Raw genomic sequence first — 14,657 nt, 5'->3', positions numbered from 1 at the left:
TTTGGATGAGATAATTACACTTCTTCCTTAAAAAAAATGAACTTAACATTGAACATATTTGCAATATCAGCAACCGAGACGTGACCGCCTGAGTGTGAACGTTGCTTCTTGACATTGGAAACAAAACAAAAAAAACTATCTTTTTGCTGAGCTTTCAACTAGAGATACACCGATAAAATCATCGAGGCCAACGTCAGCTGATATTAGCGATACATATATATATATAGATATATATACATATGTGTGAACTGATGAGTCAACTTCCAGTGTAGAAGATGTTTGAGGTTCTTTAGAAACCGACTTCTTACATTGTTTGTTCACCAGAGAGTTTCAATTGTAAAATATCTTGGTCACAACTCTATAAAAAGCTTCATCAAATATGCATTTATATATATATAAAAAAAACAATGATTATCTGCAAATATATAATTATTTGACTCATTAAACGCTCCGTTATAGATATCAGAACAAGTCAACACAAGTCCATCAGCTGATTAAGACAAAATGTGGTCGGAAGCTTGTAAAAAAAGGGATATCTGGCACAAGTTGCATGAAGAAGGAAAGAAGAAGAAGAAAAGGTCAAAACTCCAGAAACACTTGCAGAGTAAAAGTTTCTTATGAGGCCGACAGATTGTGGCCTTCATCAGGGGTCAACCACAAGCCCCAACGCTTTGGTCTCATAATAAAAAGTTCTTTTATTATGAGTTTTGTGGTCCGTTCAGATTTTTTTATGTTCAAAATTTTTATGGTCAAAAAAAAGAGGAAAAAGCGACTGAACGCTGGTGATTCAATTACAGCGCTACAGGAGGGTTTTTTTTTTTATCGTTTTAATTTTTTTTAACTGTAATAAAAAACGAACTCACCGATCTTCTGGTTGAATATTTTGTCAAATGTCAGTTCGTCTCTCTCCTCGAGGTACTTCTGCATCACACTGCGAATACTGTGAAGACAAAAAGAGATGTGGATTAATATAAATATACACACACCATCGTTTACAGCCTCCACCTCCACCTCCCGTCTGTGATCCAAGCCTCGGTTTGGGACTCTCCCTGCCACCTGTCCCCCCCCCCCCCCTCCTTCCCTCCTTCCCTTCCCTGACAGAGTCAAACCGGCAGGGAGGGAAGAGGGACACACGGGAGGCTGCGGGGGAGCCTGGAGAGATACATGCTACCCAGGGAACGGGTGTTAATGAGAAAAGAGAGCGGGGAGAATGAATCAATTAGCACCCTCTCTCCACGGGCCTCCATTAACACTACAAACCAGAAGCCTACATGAAGTGCTCGGGCTTCACCTGCAAACCCCCGGCTTCCCCTCCGCCGCCGCCGCCTCCTGAAGGCTGTAAGGTCATAATTTCTCCAGTGTTTACATTTTGATAGTGTTCGCTCACACGGCTGGAACAACGACACAATCATGAATAACTTTTAACTTCCAGGATTGAGTCGCTGCTGCAGGAAAAACTGTAAAAATATAAAATAGAGAAGTGTTTTCCTGGAGAAAGTGAGTGTGATTGTTTGGGTATTATGGATGACTTTAGTTATAAGTGCTATGGAAGTGAATGGGGACTGTTAGAGCTACAACAATTAATCAATTAATTGGCAGCAATTTTGGCAATTTTTAAGCAAAACTTGTAAACACTGTACTGGCTCCAGCTTCCCTAATGTGAACATACCTGAATACTGAAGTTATAGATGCTATTGAAGTGAATGGGGGCTTTTAAGTGCTGTTAGAGCTACAACAATTAATCGATTAATCAGTTAGTCGATTGACAGAAAATTAATTGGCAGCAATTTTTAAGCAAAACTTGTAAGTTCAAGCTTCCCAAATGTGAATATTTTCTGGTTTTCTTGCCTTTCGCTTTAGATTTTGGATCATTAGTGAGACAAAACAAACTGTGGGAACATGTGATGGACATTTAACACACAGCACGAATAATTGATTAATCGAGAAAACAATATAACTCGTAAATGTTATCATAATGAGCTTATTCACAGCGTGCATTACTGAGCATTTACACATCGGAAAGGTGTTTTCTACTGTATACAGGTAAATATAATGTAATATATGTTAATGCATCATGTAACTCGTAATAACTCAAACTGTACGTGAGCTTATGTAATAATGAGCATTTTTACTGTAAATGCTGACTGACGCAGAAATACAACTACTGTCTACAAGGTTGTTTTCAGAAGGTAATAAATATAAAAAAGTACAACAGGTATTAATATGAAAAGTTACAGCAGAAGAGAAGTGTCTTGGGACTTTTAAGCGCTGTTAGAGCTACAACAATTAATCGATTAATCAGTTAGTCGATTGACAGAAAATTAATTGGCAGCAATTTTTAAGCAAAACTTGTAAGTTCCAGCTTCCCAAATGTGAATATTTTCTGGTTTTCATGCTTCTTCTCTTTGGATTTTTGGATCATTTTTACTGTACATGCTGACTGACGCAGAAATAATATTGTTGTTTTCAAAATGTAATAAATAAAAAAGCACAATTATACAGTACAAGTACAGTAAAAGTACAGTTATCAATAAGAAAAGTTACAGCAGAAGAGAAGCATTAAAACTGTAGATTAATGCAGGATAAATGTCTGACTTTTCACAAACAGCTCATTAAATGTGTAAATATATGCATATTTTTAATAAATGCAGGAAGGAAACTGCATCTAATCAGGCATGCATCCATATTTTTATATAATATTTTACATTTTTTTAAGCATGACTTTGTAACAGATGAAGTACAGATGAAAACAGCCTCTTGGCAAACGCCGGTGCCGATGTTTATTAATGTAAACTGTCCCTGCTAAATAAACCAATAAATAAATAAACACATTTGCCAGTTTATTAGGTGCACTTAGTTGAAACTAATGCGGTCTGAACGCAACAGCCTTCCCATAAATCCTGCTTTCATGAAGATTAAAACGTCCAGCGCTGCAACAACCTGCAGCCTCAGAAACCATAAAAAAAATTGAATCAACACGTCTAAAAGAAGAGTTTTCAACTAAACTGAACATTATAACCTTCATGAAGGGTGGATTACTCTGCTTTATTTTTGAGCTAGGGTGTTCCTAATAAACTGACAACTCAGTGTATGAGCAGTACATAAATTTACCTTCTTTCCCTTTTATGAGACACTGACATGATGTTATTGTAGCTTATATATATTTTATTTTTTTGGGGTACTGCAGCCTGCAGTGAAACTAAAACATGGGACAAAACTGAAACTACTTGCTAGCAAAACTTAAGAGCTCATCAGTGCAGCAGAGCAGTGGCTCCTGGTGGGTTATGAATGTTGAACGCAGCTACAGGAACAAGAACCTAGGAAGTAAACACTTCCTCTTTTAATAGGAGGCCTGTTTGTGTGCCCCGTGAATCATTACCAGCTGACTCTGGAGTATCCGTATGAAAAAACTCACCACTTCAGGCTCCATATTAAGACTGCTGCTGGTAATATTTACTGTTAAAAAAGTCGAACCAGACGTTGCATCTTTCTGACCACATGACAAAAACAGGTGTGTGTGACGAGAAAGACTTCCGATAAAGGGTGTATATGTCTGGTGAGGTTTGGTACGAGATCCTAAACTGTGTTTGCTGTACAGATGTTTGTGGCTGATAGAGCTGCTGGTGAAAAACACAGGTGCGTTACCCAAAAAAAAACCAAATCTTGTACCACATGAGTTATTTTTTTCCTTTTCTTTAGAATGTCAGTTCAGCCGAATCAATATTTCCCTATTTCAACAGCGGTTGTGTCTACTAGAGCGGCAACGATTAGACGATTAGTTGCCGACTATAAAATGATGATAATTGATTAATTGCTTGGAGTCTTTCTTTAAAAGAGAATAAAATCCAAATTCTCTGCTTCCTGTTTCACAAATGTGAAAACGTTTTCTGGTTTCTGGACAAAAGAAGCCGTTTGCCAGTCTGTATTTGAACTGTTAAGTTTGTGATTTATCCATTTTGAGTTCTATCAATAACCCAATAAAGAATGGAGGTAAATGGTCAATTTGTGCTGCTCAAAGCCTTGAAAAACAACATTTTAAAAGCTCAACAGCAACTCAGACTAACACACTGATCTTGTTGTCGTCACCGCTGTTTTCTACCCAAGGAAATGCTGGTTAGTAACAAACAACAACAGCTCTTCAGCACTCTTGTGCTTACGGGAGCAGATGACCCGAGCAACAGCGGAAAACAAAAGAGGTTCCCTGCTGTGACAATGCAAGTTTGAGTGACATGATGACTGCTGGCACACGAGTGATATATAAGGCGATATTATCTACAGGGGATTGCCGTGACGTTGAGGATTTATGAGTAGTGGGCTGTTGTGTGAATGGGATGTGGCACAAACGCTGGTATTCATTTGCAGCGTTATGAATGGGCTTCAGTTTTCACAGAATTTTTTTTATAAAAAACAGCTAAAATGAAATAATCACGTAGGAGGAAAGAGAGTTCAAACAGTCACACAGCAAAAACACTCCTTCAGCCGGTAATAGCTGTTGTGTCCTTTATGCTACGTGGTGCATGTTGCAGAGTTTCCACAAACAATGTAGAGCAAATTTTAGCCGAATTTACACAATGTGTTGCATTGATGCACTTTTCCATCTGCTACTTTAAATATTGAGAATTGGTGGTGATAATTCTCCAGTCGGCGCCGTTAAACCGTTGCAGAAGAAGAGGACGCGACGAGATCATTAAAAGAGCAGCGATCGAAGATGGAAAACATGATGGAAATATGACATTTCTGTTTGTTTCATGTATTGATGTGAGGAAGGTTACAGTCTCCTCATCATCGCTCCACACAGATGTTTTCAGCTCTTCAGTGACCTCACATGATTCATGTATGTCATCATTTCGTCATACGTTTGTTATCGATACACCAAATTTTGTTGCATATTTAGAGATTTAAATGTGTTTTTCTACTAAAAACAGGTGGACTGAAATGCATCTGCCATGTTTGCGGTTCCTCTTTTCTTTTATCCCAAATCATTATTTACAGATCGAAATAAATACATTTCGATTTCCAAACTGGTGTGATGCTGGGGCTCCATGTGCCCCCGAAATATGTCTGAAAATTCCTGAACTTTTTCTTAACTTGCTATATGTTGTCTTCAATATTAACAATCTTCATTAGGAACTTCATCATCATAAGCAGCCCGAGCTGACCAATAACAGCTCTTGTTGCTTCCATGTGGTAGCTTTGTAGCTGTTGTAGCTTTTAAAAATGGTCGAGATTCAGAGGAGGAGTGTAAAATCCTGAAATTTCTGCTTATTACTGATCGCTAATACACTGTATATGACCTGGTGCACAACCTCAGCTCCAGTTTATTGATAATAAATCACAAGATTCACCTTAAACTACTCCATCACCGACACAGCTATTGTAGACTTGAACCAGTTTCTCTGAAGAGCAACTAAACTCCAGTTGGTTAATTATATGTACAACTGATTATTTTAAAGAGGTAAAAGTATGCCGTCATCCATGGGTGCGTCCAATGCCAGGCACTTGACTGGATGAGTCAAAAGTAAAAATCCTTTAATACCAGCTAATATATTAAAAACACCGACGTGTTTGGGCACACTCGCCTTCCTCAGGGCGTCGTCGTCTTTGATACCGATTATTCTGGTTCCAGTCCACCTCAGTCTTCAATATCACAGCACTTCTTTGAATTTATCAAAAAAGAAAATTGAATCATTTTTGTCCTCAAGATCAAAAAAAGAAACGTGTGACGACCTTATACTCCACGCCAGGTAATATCATGTTCACTGTGATCTGGGCAACAGGCTTCAAGACATTTTAAATAAAAGCAGAAATCGACTGTGAGAGATGTAGAGAGTCTTTTATTTTCCTCCTGACCGCTACAGACTGTAAATCCAGGTATTACTGTGCTGACTGTCTCAAATTCATAGAGCCACAGTTACATACATCACTCTCATTTGGAGTGATACTTTGAAAAAGAGAGTTTATGAGCAACAGGAGTTCAGTTATACAACTAAAAAAACATGACTGAAGCACATCCAGGGAAAGAAAAGAGGATAAAATAGAGGGGCACTGCAGCAAAAAAAAATACCACCCACTGTGGAGCAGCCGGGGTGGGAAAGTTATAAAAGAGAAAAACATTCTGAGTCCCTGACAAAAACACTTTATCCCTACCGGTGAGGAGTAAGGAGTCATGGGGGTCTGTGCCAACACTGTTATGCTAGCAGTCCGTACATGATACAAGAACATTAACAACTGCACCTTCCTTTTGGCTGCAGTTACATGATTTTGCCTCCATAAACATCTGTTTCAGTATGAAGCAGCTGTTGGCTGTAGTCAGATGAGAACGTACTTACCGCGCTAACACGATGACCAGTCCTCATAATAAGCTAAAAGCTCTTCACAAACACTAATTGAGTCTTCTACCTTTTATTAAAACCCCAACAGCTAACTGCTCTGATGCCACAGCTGCATCCTTCTAACATGATCTGACCTAATTACACGTCTCCCTTAAAAAACCATTAAAAGGATGGGTTCATTATTTATCAAGTGTGTCTTAAAACAACGTGCAGGTGTCCGTATGAGGAGTGAAAGAGGTTTTTCATACTGATTATTTAAATATCCCCTTCAACTGTGCTTTCAATGTAAGTGATGGAGGCCAAAATCCACATTTAGTGCAAAAATGCATTTAAAAGTCTCTGTGAAGCTTATATGAGGCTTCAGCAGTCTGAGTTAGTCATATCAAGTGGATATCTGACACATTTACAGTCTTTTTAGCATCAAATTCCCTCTTTGTGTATAGTATAGTAACAAAAACTTTGGCACTAAAAAGACTGTAACGTTGAAAGATATCTACTTGATTTGACTCATTTGGACGCTGAAGCTTCATATTAGCTTCAGATAAACTTTTAAATACATTTTTACACAGAAGGAGCAAGAAAAACATGCTCCTGACTTTTGTTTTAAAAGGTGCAGTGTGTAGAATTTAGCGGCATCTAGCGGAACGGACTTGGCAGAAATGGAGTATAAGCTTCACAAGTATGTTTTAATTGGTGTATAATCACCTGAAAATAAGAATCGTTGTGTTTTCGTTACCTTAGAATGAGCCCTTTACATCTACAGAGTCCACCATGTTGCACCACCATGTTTCTACGGTAGCCCAGAACAGACAAACCAAACACCGGCTCTAGAGAGGGACTTTCACATTTTCCATGGCCACCATAGGTTCCCCTACACGTAATCTCCAACCTCATTGCTAGATGCCATTAAATCTTACACACTGGTCCTTTAAGACAGACTTGAAACCACGTCCATTAACTTGTTTAAAACGTCATGATTTCCACATTTACTACGAAAGCTGCTCAGGTTCCTTTAATTTACAGAACACATATAAAAAACGTAATCTGGGTCTTTACTAAAAGAGATACTAGCAGCGGTAATGAAACTGTCTCAACAACACTGAGCTCCGGGTGGGTGAAATGAGTTTCAAAACCCACATTCAAGTGTGCTTACAACAGCTCTGAGGTCCCAGCGTTGAGTAACTCTCTACTTTTACAGTAGTAAAAAGGTCATGCAGTGATATATATACTTCACAAGTCAGCAAGTCAGTGAAGTGTGAAGGAACAATTGCTTTCCAGCATTGTGTCGGTGACCATTGTGCACTGCAGGAAGTGTGCAGGTGTGTAAAAAATTTGACATTATTAACAGGATGTCAGTGATGTTTCTATAGCTGGATCTGTTGGGAGTGTAAGTCAACTGATAACAACACAGTTTGACTGCTGAATTTCTCATCTATCTCAAATTTATAAGACTTGATCTTACATTATTTCCGCTCAATATATCTATCAGAATGTGACAATAAGCAGTATCTGTCACTATCTCTTCATGAAAAAACCTGATGACACAAACATGCAGGGAGGAAATTATTTCAGCTTATTAAAAAGGCATGTAGATGTGTAATTACTCTGTTTACCAGTAAAACTAGTTAGACTTTGAAACCTGTTTTACTGGCTTCCACACGGCTGCATCATCACGTGTGGGATTTAAGGGGGGGGTGTGTGTGAACGGAGCCGCCTACAAGACAAATAGAGCAATTTCCAGACGAGCAATCGTTTCCTATTAATCCGCTGGAGGACTGAAACGATTTTGAATTAGTTTTCTTTATGTTTAAACACCTTAACCCCTTCTTTATTTATGATTGAGAGAAAGGATAACAATCAGTTCAGGCTGAAAAGCAGCAGTAGTGAAGATTTAGCACCTTTTGTGGTTTTAACACCATCTACATACGCTTTTGCTAGATTACGCAATTACAAAAGATAATCACTAGTTGTTCTAATACACAGCTGCCTCTACAGAAACTTCTAAATCATCTAAATCAAATGCTTATCAGTGAAAACCTCCAGTGCGCGACAGCGACCTAGGACATCTGGCCCCATATAGACTGCCCTGTGTTGCAATTCTGCTTTTGCTCTTTAAGTGATGAATCAAATAATTCAAAAAGGGAACTAAAAAAAAAAAAACTACCACCATGTAGATTTAGATGTCACGTTTCCAAGAAAGCATGTACGCAAGCAGCTGATGGAAGGGCAAGTTAACCTCTTGCTAACTGTTCTCTGTTCACTGGAGCTTCAAAAGTTTTGCAAAAAAAAAAAAAAAAAAATAGACTAGAAACTAGGCGATGGGCGTCTGAACTGGAGGTGACAGGAAACCGTGATGACTAAAAGTGTGACAATTGTTCTGGGCTCCTTGGAAAATTGTATATATGTGTTAAGTGTTTTGAAGTCTTGGAGGAGGTCACATGGGTCCATTAGTGCTTTTTCTAGTGAGTCACTCCATCCTGAGAGGACAATACTGTGGAAACTCAACACCCACTGAGGGCTACTAAATGATATGAGGATTGATATTCGATATGTGATAATATTAGACCTAACCGAGTTTGTTTGCAGTTAAAATGAAGACATTAGGGATCATATATCATACAGATGTAAAATAAAGTGATCCATTTGTTTCCCTGTTGCTAAACCGTGACACAAACAAATATTCGATCAGTATTTCACCTGAAAATGGTTACATTACTGAAATACTTACAATTAATTTATCATTATTACTATAATAAATCATAATGTTTAATTATATTTATATTATATGATGGCTGTGGGATATCAAACAGCAGTTGGAAACATCTCAACAGCTATTGGATGGATTACCACGAAATCTGATTCAGACGTTCATGTTCCCCCAGATGATTAATTATAATCATTTTAGTGATCCCTTGATTACCTTTCCATCTGGCATCATCTGATACCTTGATTTATGACTACTTGCAAAAGTTAACACACACATTGATGAGTCTGAGCAGTCGTCGTTTAGTGAATTTCTATTATTTTTCTCTCATTTTGTTTAGCATTTTATTATTTTTCATCATCATCATGTGAATAATTGTGTTTGTCACACAAATTCCAGCCTGTCGGGACGTGGAATCCACTTTCCTAGCAGGAAAAAGGAGCATCATGCTAGACGCGGTTACCATCTGACACAGCAGGACACTCATTACTTACATCATATATCTAACGCAGGATCTTGGCGTTTGGTTACATCGCTTGGTGACTTTTCTGTTTGCTCACTTAAAACATTTGTCATTTTTATTCTCAGGTGTCGTTATGAAGCTGCGTTTGTTCTATATCACATAGTTAGTCATCATTGATGTTCACCATATTCTGCAGCATAATAGATGACATTGTACTTTTATGTAAAACAGAGTTACTCAAAAAGGACGGATGCATATTTGCAGTTTCGAGCTTTCAGTGTGACTTTGAAACCATCATCATGAGGAACAGCGCGTAGAGATGTCAGGAAACAGCAAACAGGTCTGATGACGTCTCGACGTCATTTTAACACCTTAGGTTCCTTTGGTATCACACGTCGTCTTTAAATAATGTTCGTCAAAGCTTCTGAGGAACTCAGGTTGTTCAAATGATGAGATGTGAGAAGTGGATGTCATCTGTTGTTCTGTCTTACAAGCTCTACTTTTGTTCTGTATGTACACACACAATTTTTTTGTTTTAATTATGGTAGTGTATCCTAATGTTTGTAGTTTAGTTTAAGTTGGCTATTCTTTATGTCTAACGTTTTCTTTTCCGGTTGACCGACGCATTTCAGCTTGTGGCCGAATTTAAACATGACCCTGATGAAGGCCACAAGCCGAAACGCGTTGGTCAACTGATAAAGTTGTTCTTCATACTACAAGTGTTGCTGGAGTTCTCATCTCTCTAGACGTGCACGTTGGAAGTAGGTGAAGTTGTGCCAGAGACCCTCACTCTGCATCTATAACATTTTCTTTTCAACACATTATTTCCTGAAACAGGTGCGGGGAGGCTTTGGATGCAGGGCTGAAGGAGTGAGAGTGGAGGACCTGAAGCTGTGGAGGCCAGCAATCATCAACCACCTGCACTGGACTGCAGCTTCTACTCCTGTAAAGGAGATCCGGATGTGATGGAGGCCAACTGGCAAAGCAAGGTGAACCACGTTCAGGACAACGTGAACACGACACACCTACGCATCCACCTCTGGAGGGAGAAGCACTAAACAACAGCTGAAACCAGGTTCAGCGTGAAACGTGTGCAATATGGAGCCTGAAAATGATCAGCGGTCTAATAATCTTTGCTCGATGCTTTATTTGTATTGTTTCCAAAGTGCTCCAGCTAGAAAATAATCTGGTGGAGAATGCTCTTAACTACCAATATACAACTCAGAATGTGCAATCAATCATCTCACAAAAACTGGAAATACATCACACACACACACACAGCAGCTCTATCATGTAAGAATAAAAATATCTGTAAATAAATGATTGAAAATATTAGTTTATGCAGAGTCTACAGGAGCCATTAAACTGCAGGGTAAATCTACCAGAACATCACACACAAACACACCGGCTTCTCCTTCCTTTAGATGTACAGCAGCTAACTATCATGTGATCATTTAAGAATTAGTGCCATTAAAACCAGTCTAACGAAGTCTGAGGTCTGGACACACTTTCTTTTTCTTCAAGGGGAACAGGAAGTTGTGTCCAGACTTTTTAAAACGTTTCTGTGCATGAAGTGGACAAACTATTAAAAAACACCACTCATTATAATGCAATACTATTCAACAGCACCACAAACTGCAGCCTCCAAAAATGAGCATAAAGTTGATTTAACACAGTTAAATCTAAAACAGTCTCAATAAAAACTAAACATTGGAACCTTCATGAACGTAGGATTTATTGCGGGGCTGTTGGATGACACTGCGTTAGCTTTGGCTACGTTTAGCTAATAAACTGGCAACCCGAGTCTATTGATATATTTCTTTCTGACAATGTTCAAAATGCAGCTTATAGTGACAGAGTGGCTTCAACACTCACTGCACAGCACATGATGAATGAGACTTGACAATATGAAGTATCTACAACTCATGAACTGCATCATCTGCTTCTTCCAATGGCAACGCTGCATTACAACCATCATGGTAGCGGAGATGAACCGGCACCAGTGAAGGTGAGGTATGTTCTAAAGTTCAGGGTAGTCCATCCATCATACCGTTAGCGCTTTCAGTCAGTTGTTTAATAGAATTTATTATTTGAGTCAGCGCGTGTGTTAAATATTATGCCACTGATGTGATCTAAATATTTTTATCTCCCCCGGCGTATGCCTCGGCTCTGATGGGAGTCTCTGAGGGAGGACTAGTCCAGGTCACCAAAGACTCTGCTGCGAGACGGCAGTGCCGCTGCGCCCGGGGTCCCGGTCCAGATCCCGTCAGCAGATCGACAGATTGACAGTTAAATGCAGAACTTGAGTGTGAAACCCGGGACAGATGTTGTGGTTCTCTGTTTGCAGATTGACTTTATTACAAGTCAGATTAAGTCTACGATTCATAGTCATATTTACCAAGCGGTTACATTTTAGTTTCAGACTGACTGATTAGAGGTTTATCATTGGCCAATGACTGAGTGATTTTCACTCTTTCCTCATTCGTGGTTATCATATTAAAAAAAAAAACTGTCTCATGATCGTCTGTCTGTGGATATTTTAATGCAGTCAGATACAGACTAAAACATTTAAATAATAAAAGTATTGTGCTGCTTCAGCAGTATCCACTCTGTGCTTTGTTTTTGTTCTAAAAGGGTACAGTTCTATTTTTACTTTTGACCTTATATGATTAAGAAACATCCAGATGTGTCATTTAAAAACTTTAGCATTCAGTATGTCTGACCTGATTCTAGTCAGAAATAGACCTTGGTTTACGTTTGTATTACACACTGTGCTTTATCATCTTCACTGCAGTTTGAGAATATTAGAATAAACTAATAGTTTTTATTCATATAGGTTTGTTATTGGTATTATCTGCTGATGCCAGCAGACTGCTTGATATTCATGAAGCTGCTCGTAACTGCGTAAAACCTTTTAATACATCCAAACACTTGATTGTCACCCAAATGAGGCCACTGAAACCCTTTTTAACGTCCTGTATCGTCCTATTAAAAACTTAAGAGCGTTTCTCTCTGCTGTGAGGCGGCGCTGGAAACGTAGTGTGGAGTTAAATCACACACTGTGAGATACAGAAAACGTTACAACATTGTGAGGTGAAACAACACTGCGTTATACCTCAGCAGTGTCAGAACTAGTGCTGAGATCCAGATTTCTTATTGTGAAACTGGACCTAGCTTAACCGCTCTCTCTCATGTGACATCATGTCTAGCATCTCTATTTGAGGCAGAAGTAAAAACAGTCTTGTAAACCCAACTCTAAATGTCACTGTAGAGTATTTATAGATATATTTTTTTCTCAACTCATTAATTGACTGCAGTTGCCAACCTGCAAGTTGCTCTTTAACATCAGCATGTTAGCATGCTAATGTTAGCATTTAGCTCAAAGCACCGCTGCGCTAAAGTACGGCCTCACAGAGCTGCTAACATGTTCACTTATGGAAATAAAGACAAACTTGTGGTAAGTTGTGTCTGTTAATCAAAGCTTAAGATGTCACATATCATCTGTATTGGTCCTGTTGACAACTCTCAGTCTCCATTCTAGTGGCTGAGCTTAAGTTAGCTAATGCTAGCTCATGTTATTATTCAACAAACTGATTGGATAAGCTTTGAATACTCAAGAAATCCAGATTAAGGTGATTAAAACACTGATGAAATATAACTGAGGGATTTGATTGCTGTTTATTATACTCTAGTGCTGTTGGTCGACTGTTATCTAGCTATGAAAACGATGAAAACATGATATTTCAAAACAGCAAAAAGACACAACTCATTCACTAACGTATTAAATGTTTTAACAGTTCAGAGTGGCGCTTCTCTCTCTAACATAACGTCCTTAGCCGAGCACACAGACACCGGCTCGCGATGCATTTTTACCAGATAAAAACCAACAGTTTCATTTTGTAGTTTGTTTAACTCTCAAAAATTGACTACAAACTGATAAAATCTGAAACTGAGCAGATCTTCTACCAGCAGCTGACTTCTGCCTTTGATTTAATGGGCTGACCGGGGCGCAGTTCTAGTGATCGGCACGTCTCACTCATATCTCCACCTCCCATATGACTTCGTCATGTCTCGTCTCTTATATGGATTCCTCTATAACTGCGGGGTCGTCCCGATTCACCACCCTCCTCCCCCCACGCCTCTCATCTCGACTGCTTCCAGTGTTGCTGTCAAAATCTCACCTCTCTGCCAGAGGACATAGCCTTGGCCCGTGGAGAATGTGGCAGCACCACGCTATCTCCAAAGTGCCACATTTAACTGCCCCCCCCCACAAGCATGCGGCTGAAAGCTTCACACATGCACAACTGCTGCTGCCAAAAACTGTAAAAAGTTTGTCCGTTTGCGCACCGTCTCTGCAGTCTTTATCAACTTCTGCCGTTTCCAGGAATTAATAAAAGGGGGTTCTATCATTTTTATCCATACTACTCCCTCCTTTTCTCCTCTCACTCCTCTCTTGGTTAGCCACATTATTGTCAGATCGTTAACAATCTGATCCAAAGTTATTCCTCTGAAGCCATCTGAAGCATTCAAGCACGCTAACAGTGAGTGACAAGGCTGTAGAGACAGACACATGATGTTTTATCCGGTTATGTTGGGCGCATTATTGTAATAATAATGACCTAACTGACATGTTTTAAGTAAATTTTCATATTACTGTCGAGTCTTAGTTGCTGACTGATTTACTCAGTGGTGGTTAAAAAGAGCTTTTAAGTCCATTAGCTGAGGCTTTCATCTCTGAAGCAAGCAATAAATAATAAGGCTAATATCCAACATAAAATCACTTCATAAAACACTTTCACTGAAGCATTACACTATGTTTGTTCATATAGAAACATTCCTGCCGCTGCTCAGCTCCTGCTCTCTGTTTGATAATGTGCTAATCAGTTAAATGACCGGTGTAGTCTCAGGCTAGAATTAAACTATATTGACGAGACGTCATGGTTGCCAATCCTTGGATTAACTTCGAGCGTCAGTGTTTTGCAACCTGGGATTCTTGACTGAACATCTAATGAGAAGCAGTGAACTCAATTAGCGTGACATGCAGTATAAGTGTCAAACAAGCTGATCCTGATTAGGTCCTCAAAGGCCACAAACACGCAGCCTTAACTTAGTACTAACAATTTTAAAGTGTATGTGAAGGAGAGCAGTCACTCCAATA

General features: G+C 39.1%; 1 protein-coding gene across 1 annotated transcript in view; it reads right to left on the bottom strand.

The window, feature by feature from the left end:
• The window catches only part of grk3 (G protein-coupled receptor kinase 3), a 73,816-nt gene that overhangs the window by 51,375 nt on the left and 7,784 nt on the right, over nucleotides 1-14,657 (bottom strand). The window contains exon 2 of the mRNA XM_067573461.1: nucleotides 864-940. Within this exon, the coding sequence (XP_067429562.1) occupies nucleotides 864-940 (77 nt within the window). The remainder of the gene's footprint in view (nucleotides 1-863; nucleotides 941-14,657) is intronic.

Source organism: Thunnus thynnus, chromosome 19 (genome assembly GCF_963924715.1).
Source record: "Thunnus thynnus chromosome 19, fThuThy2.1, whole genome shotgun sequence".
Classification (NCBI taxonomy): domain Eukaryota; kingdom Metazoa; phylum Chordata; class Actinopteri; order Scombriformes; family Scombridae; genus Thunnus; species Thunnus thynnus.
This window is presented reverse-complemented; position numbering and strand designations above follow the sequence as displayed.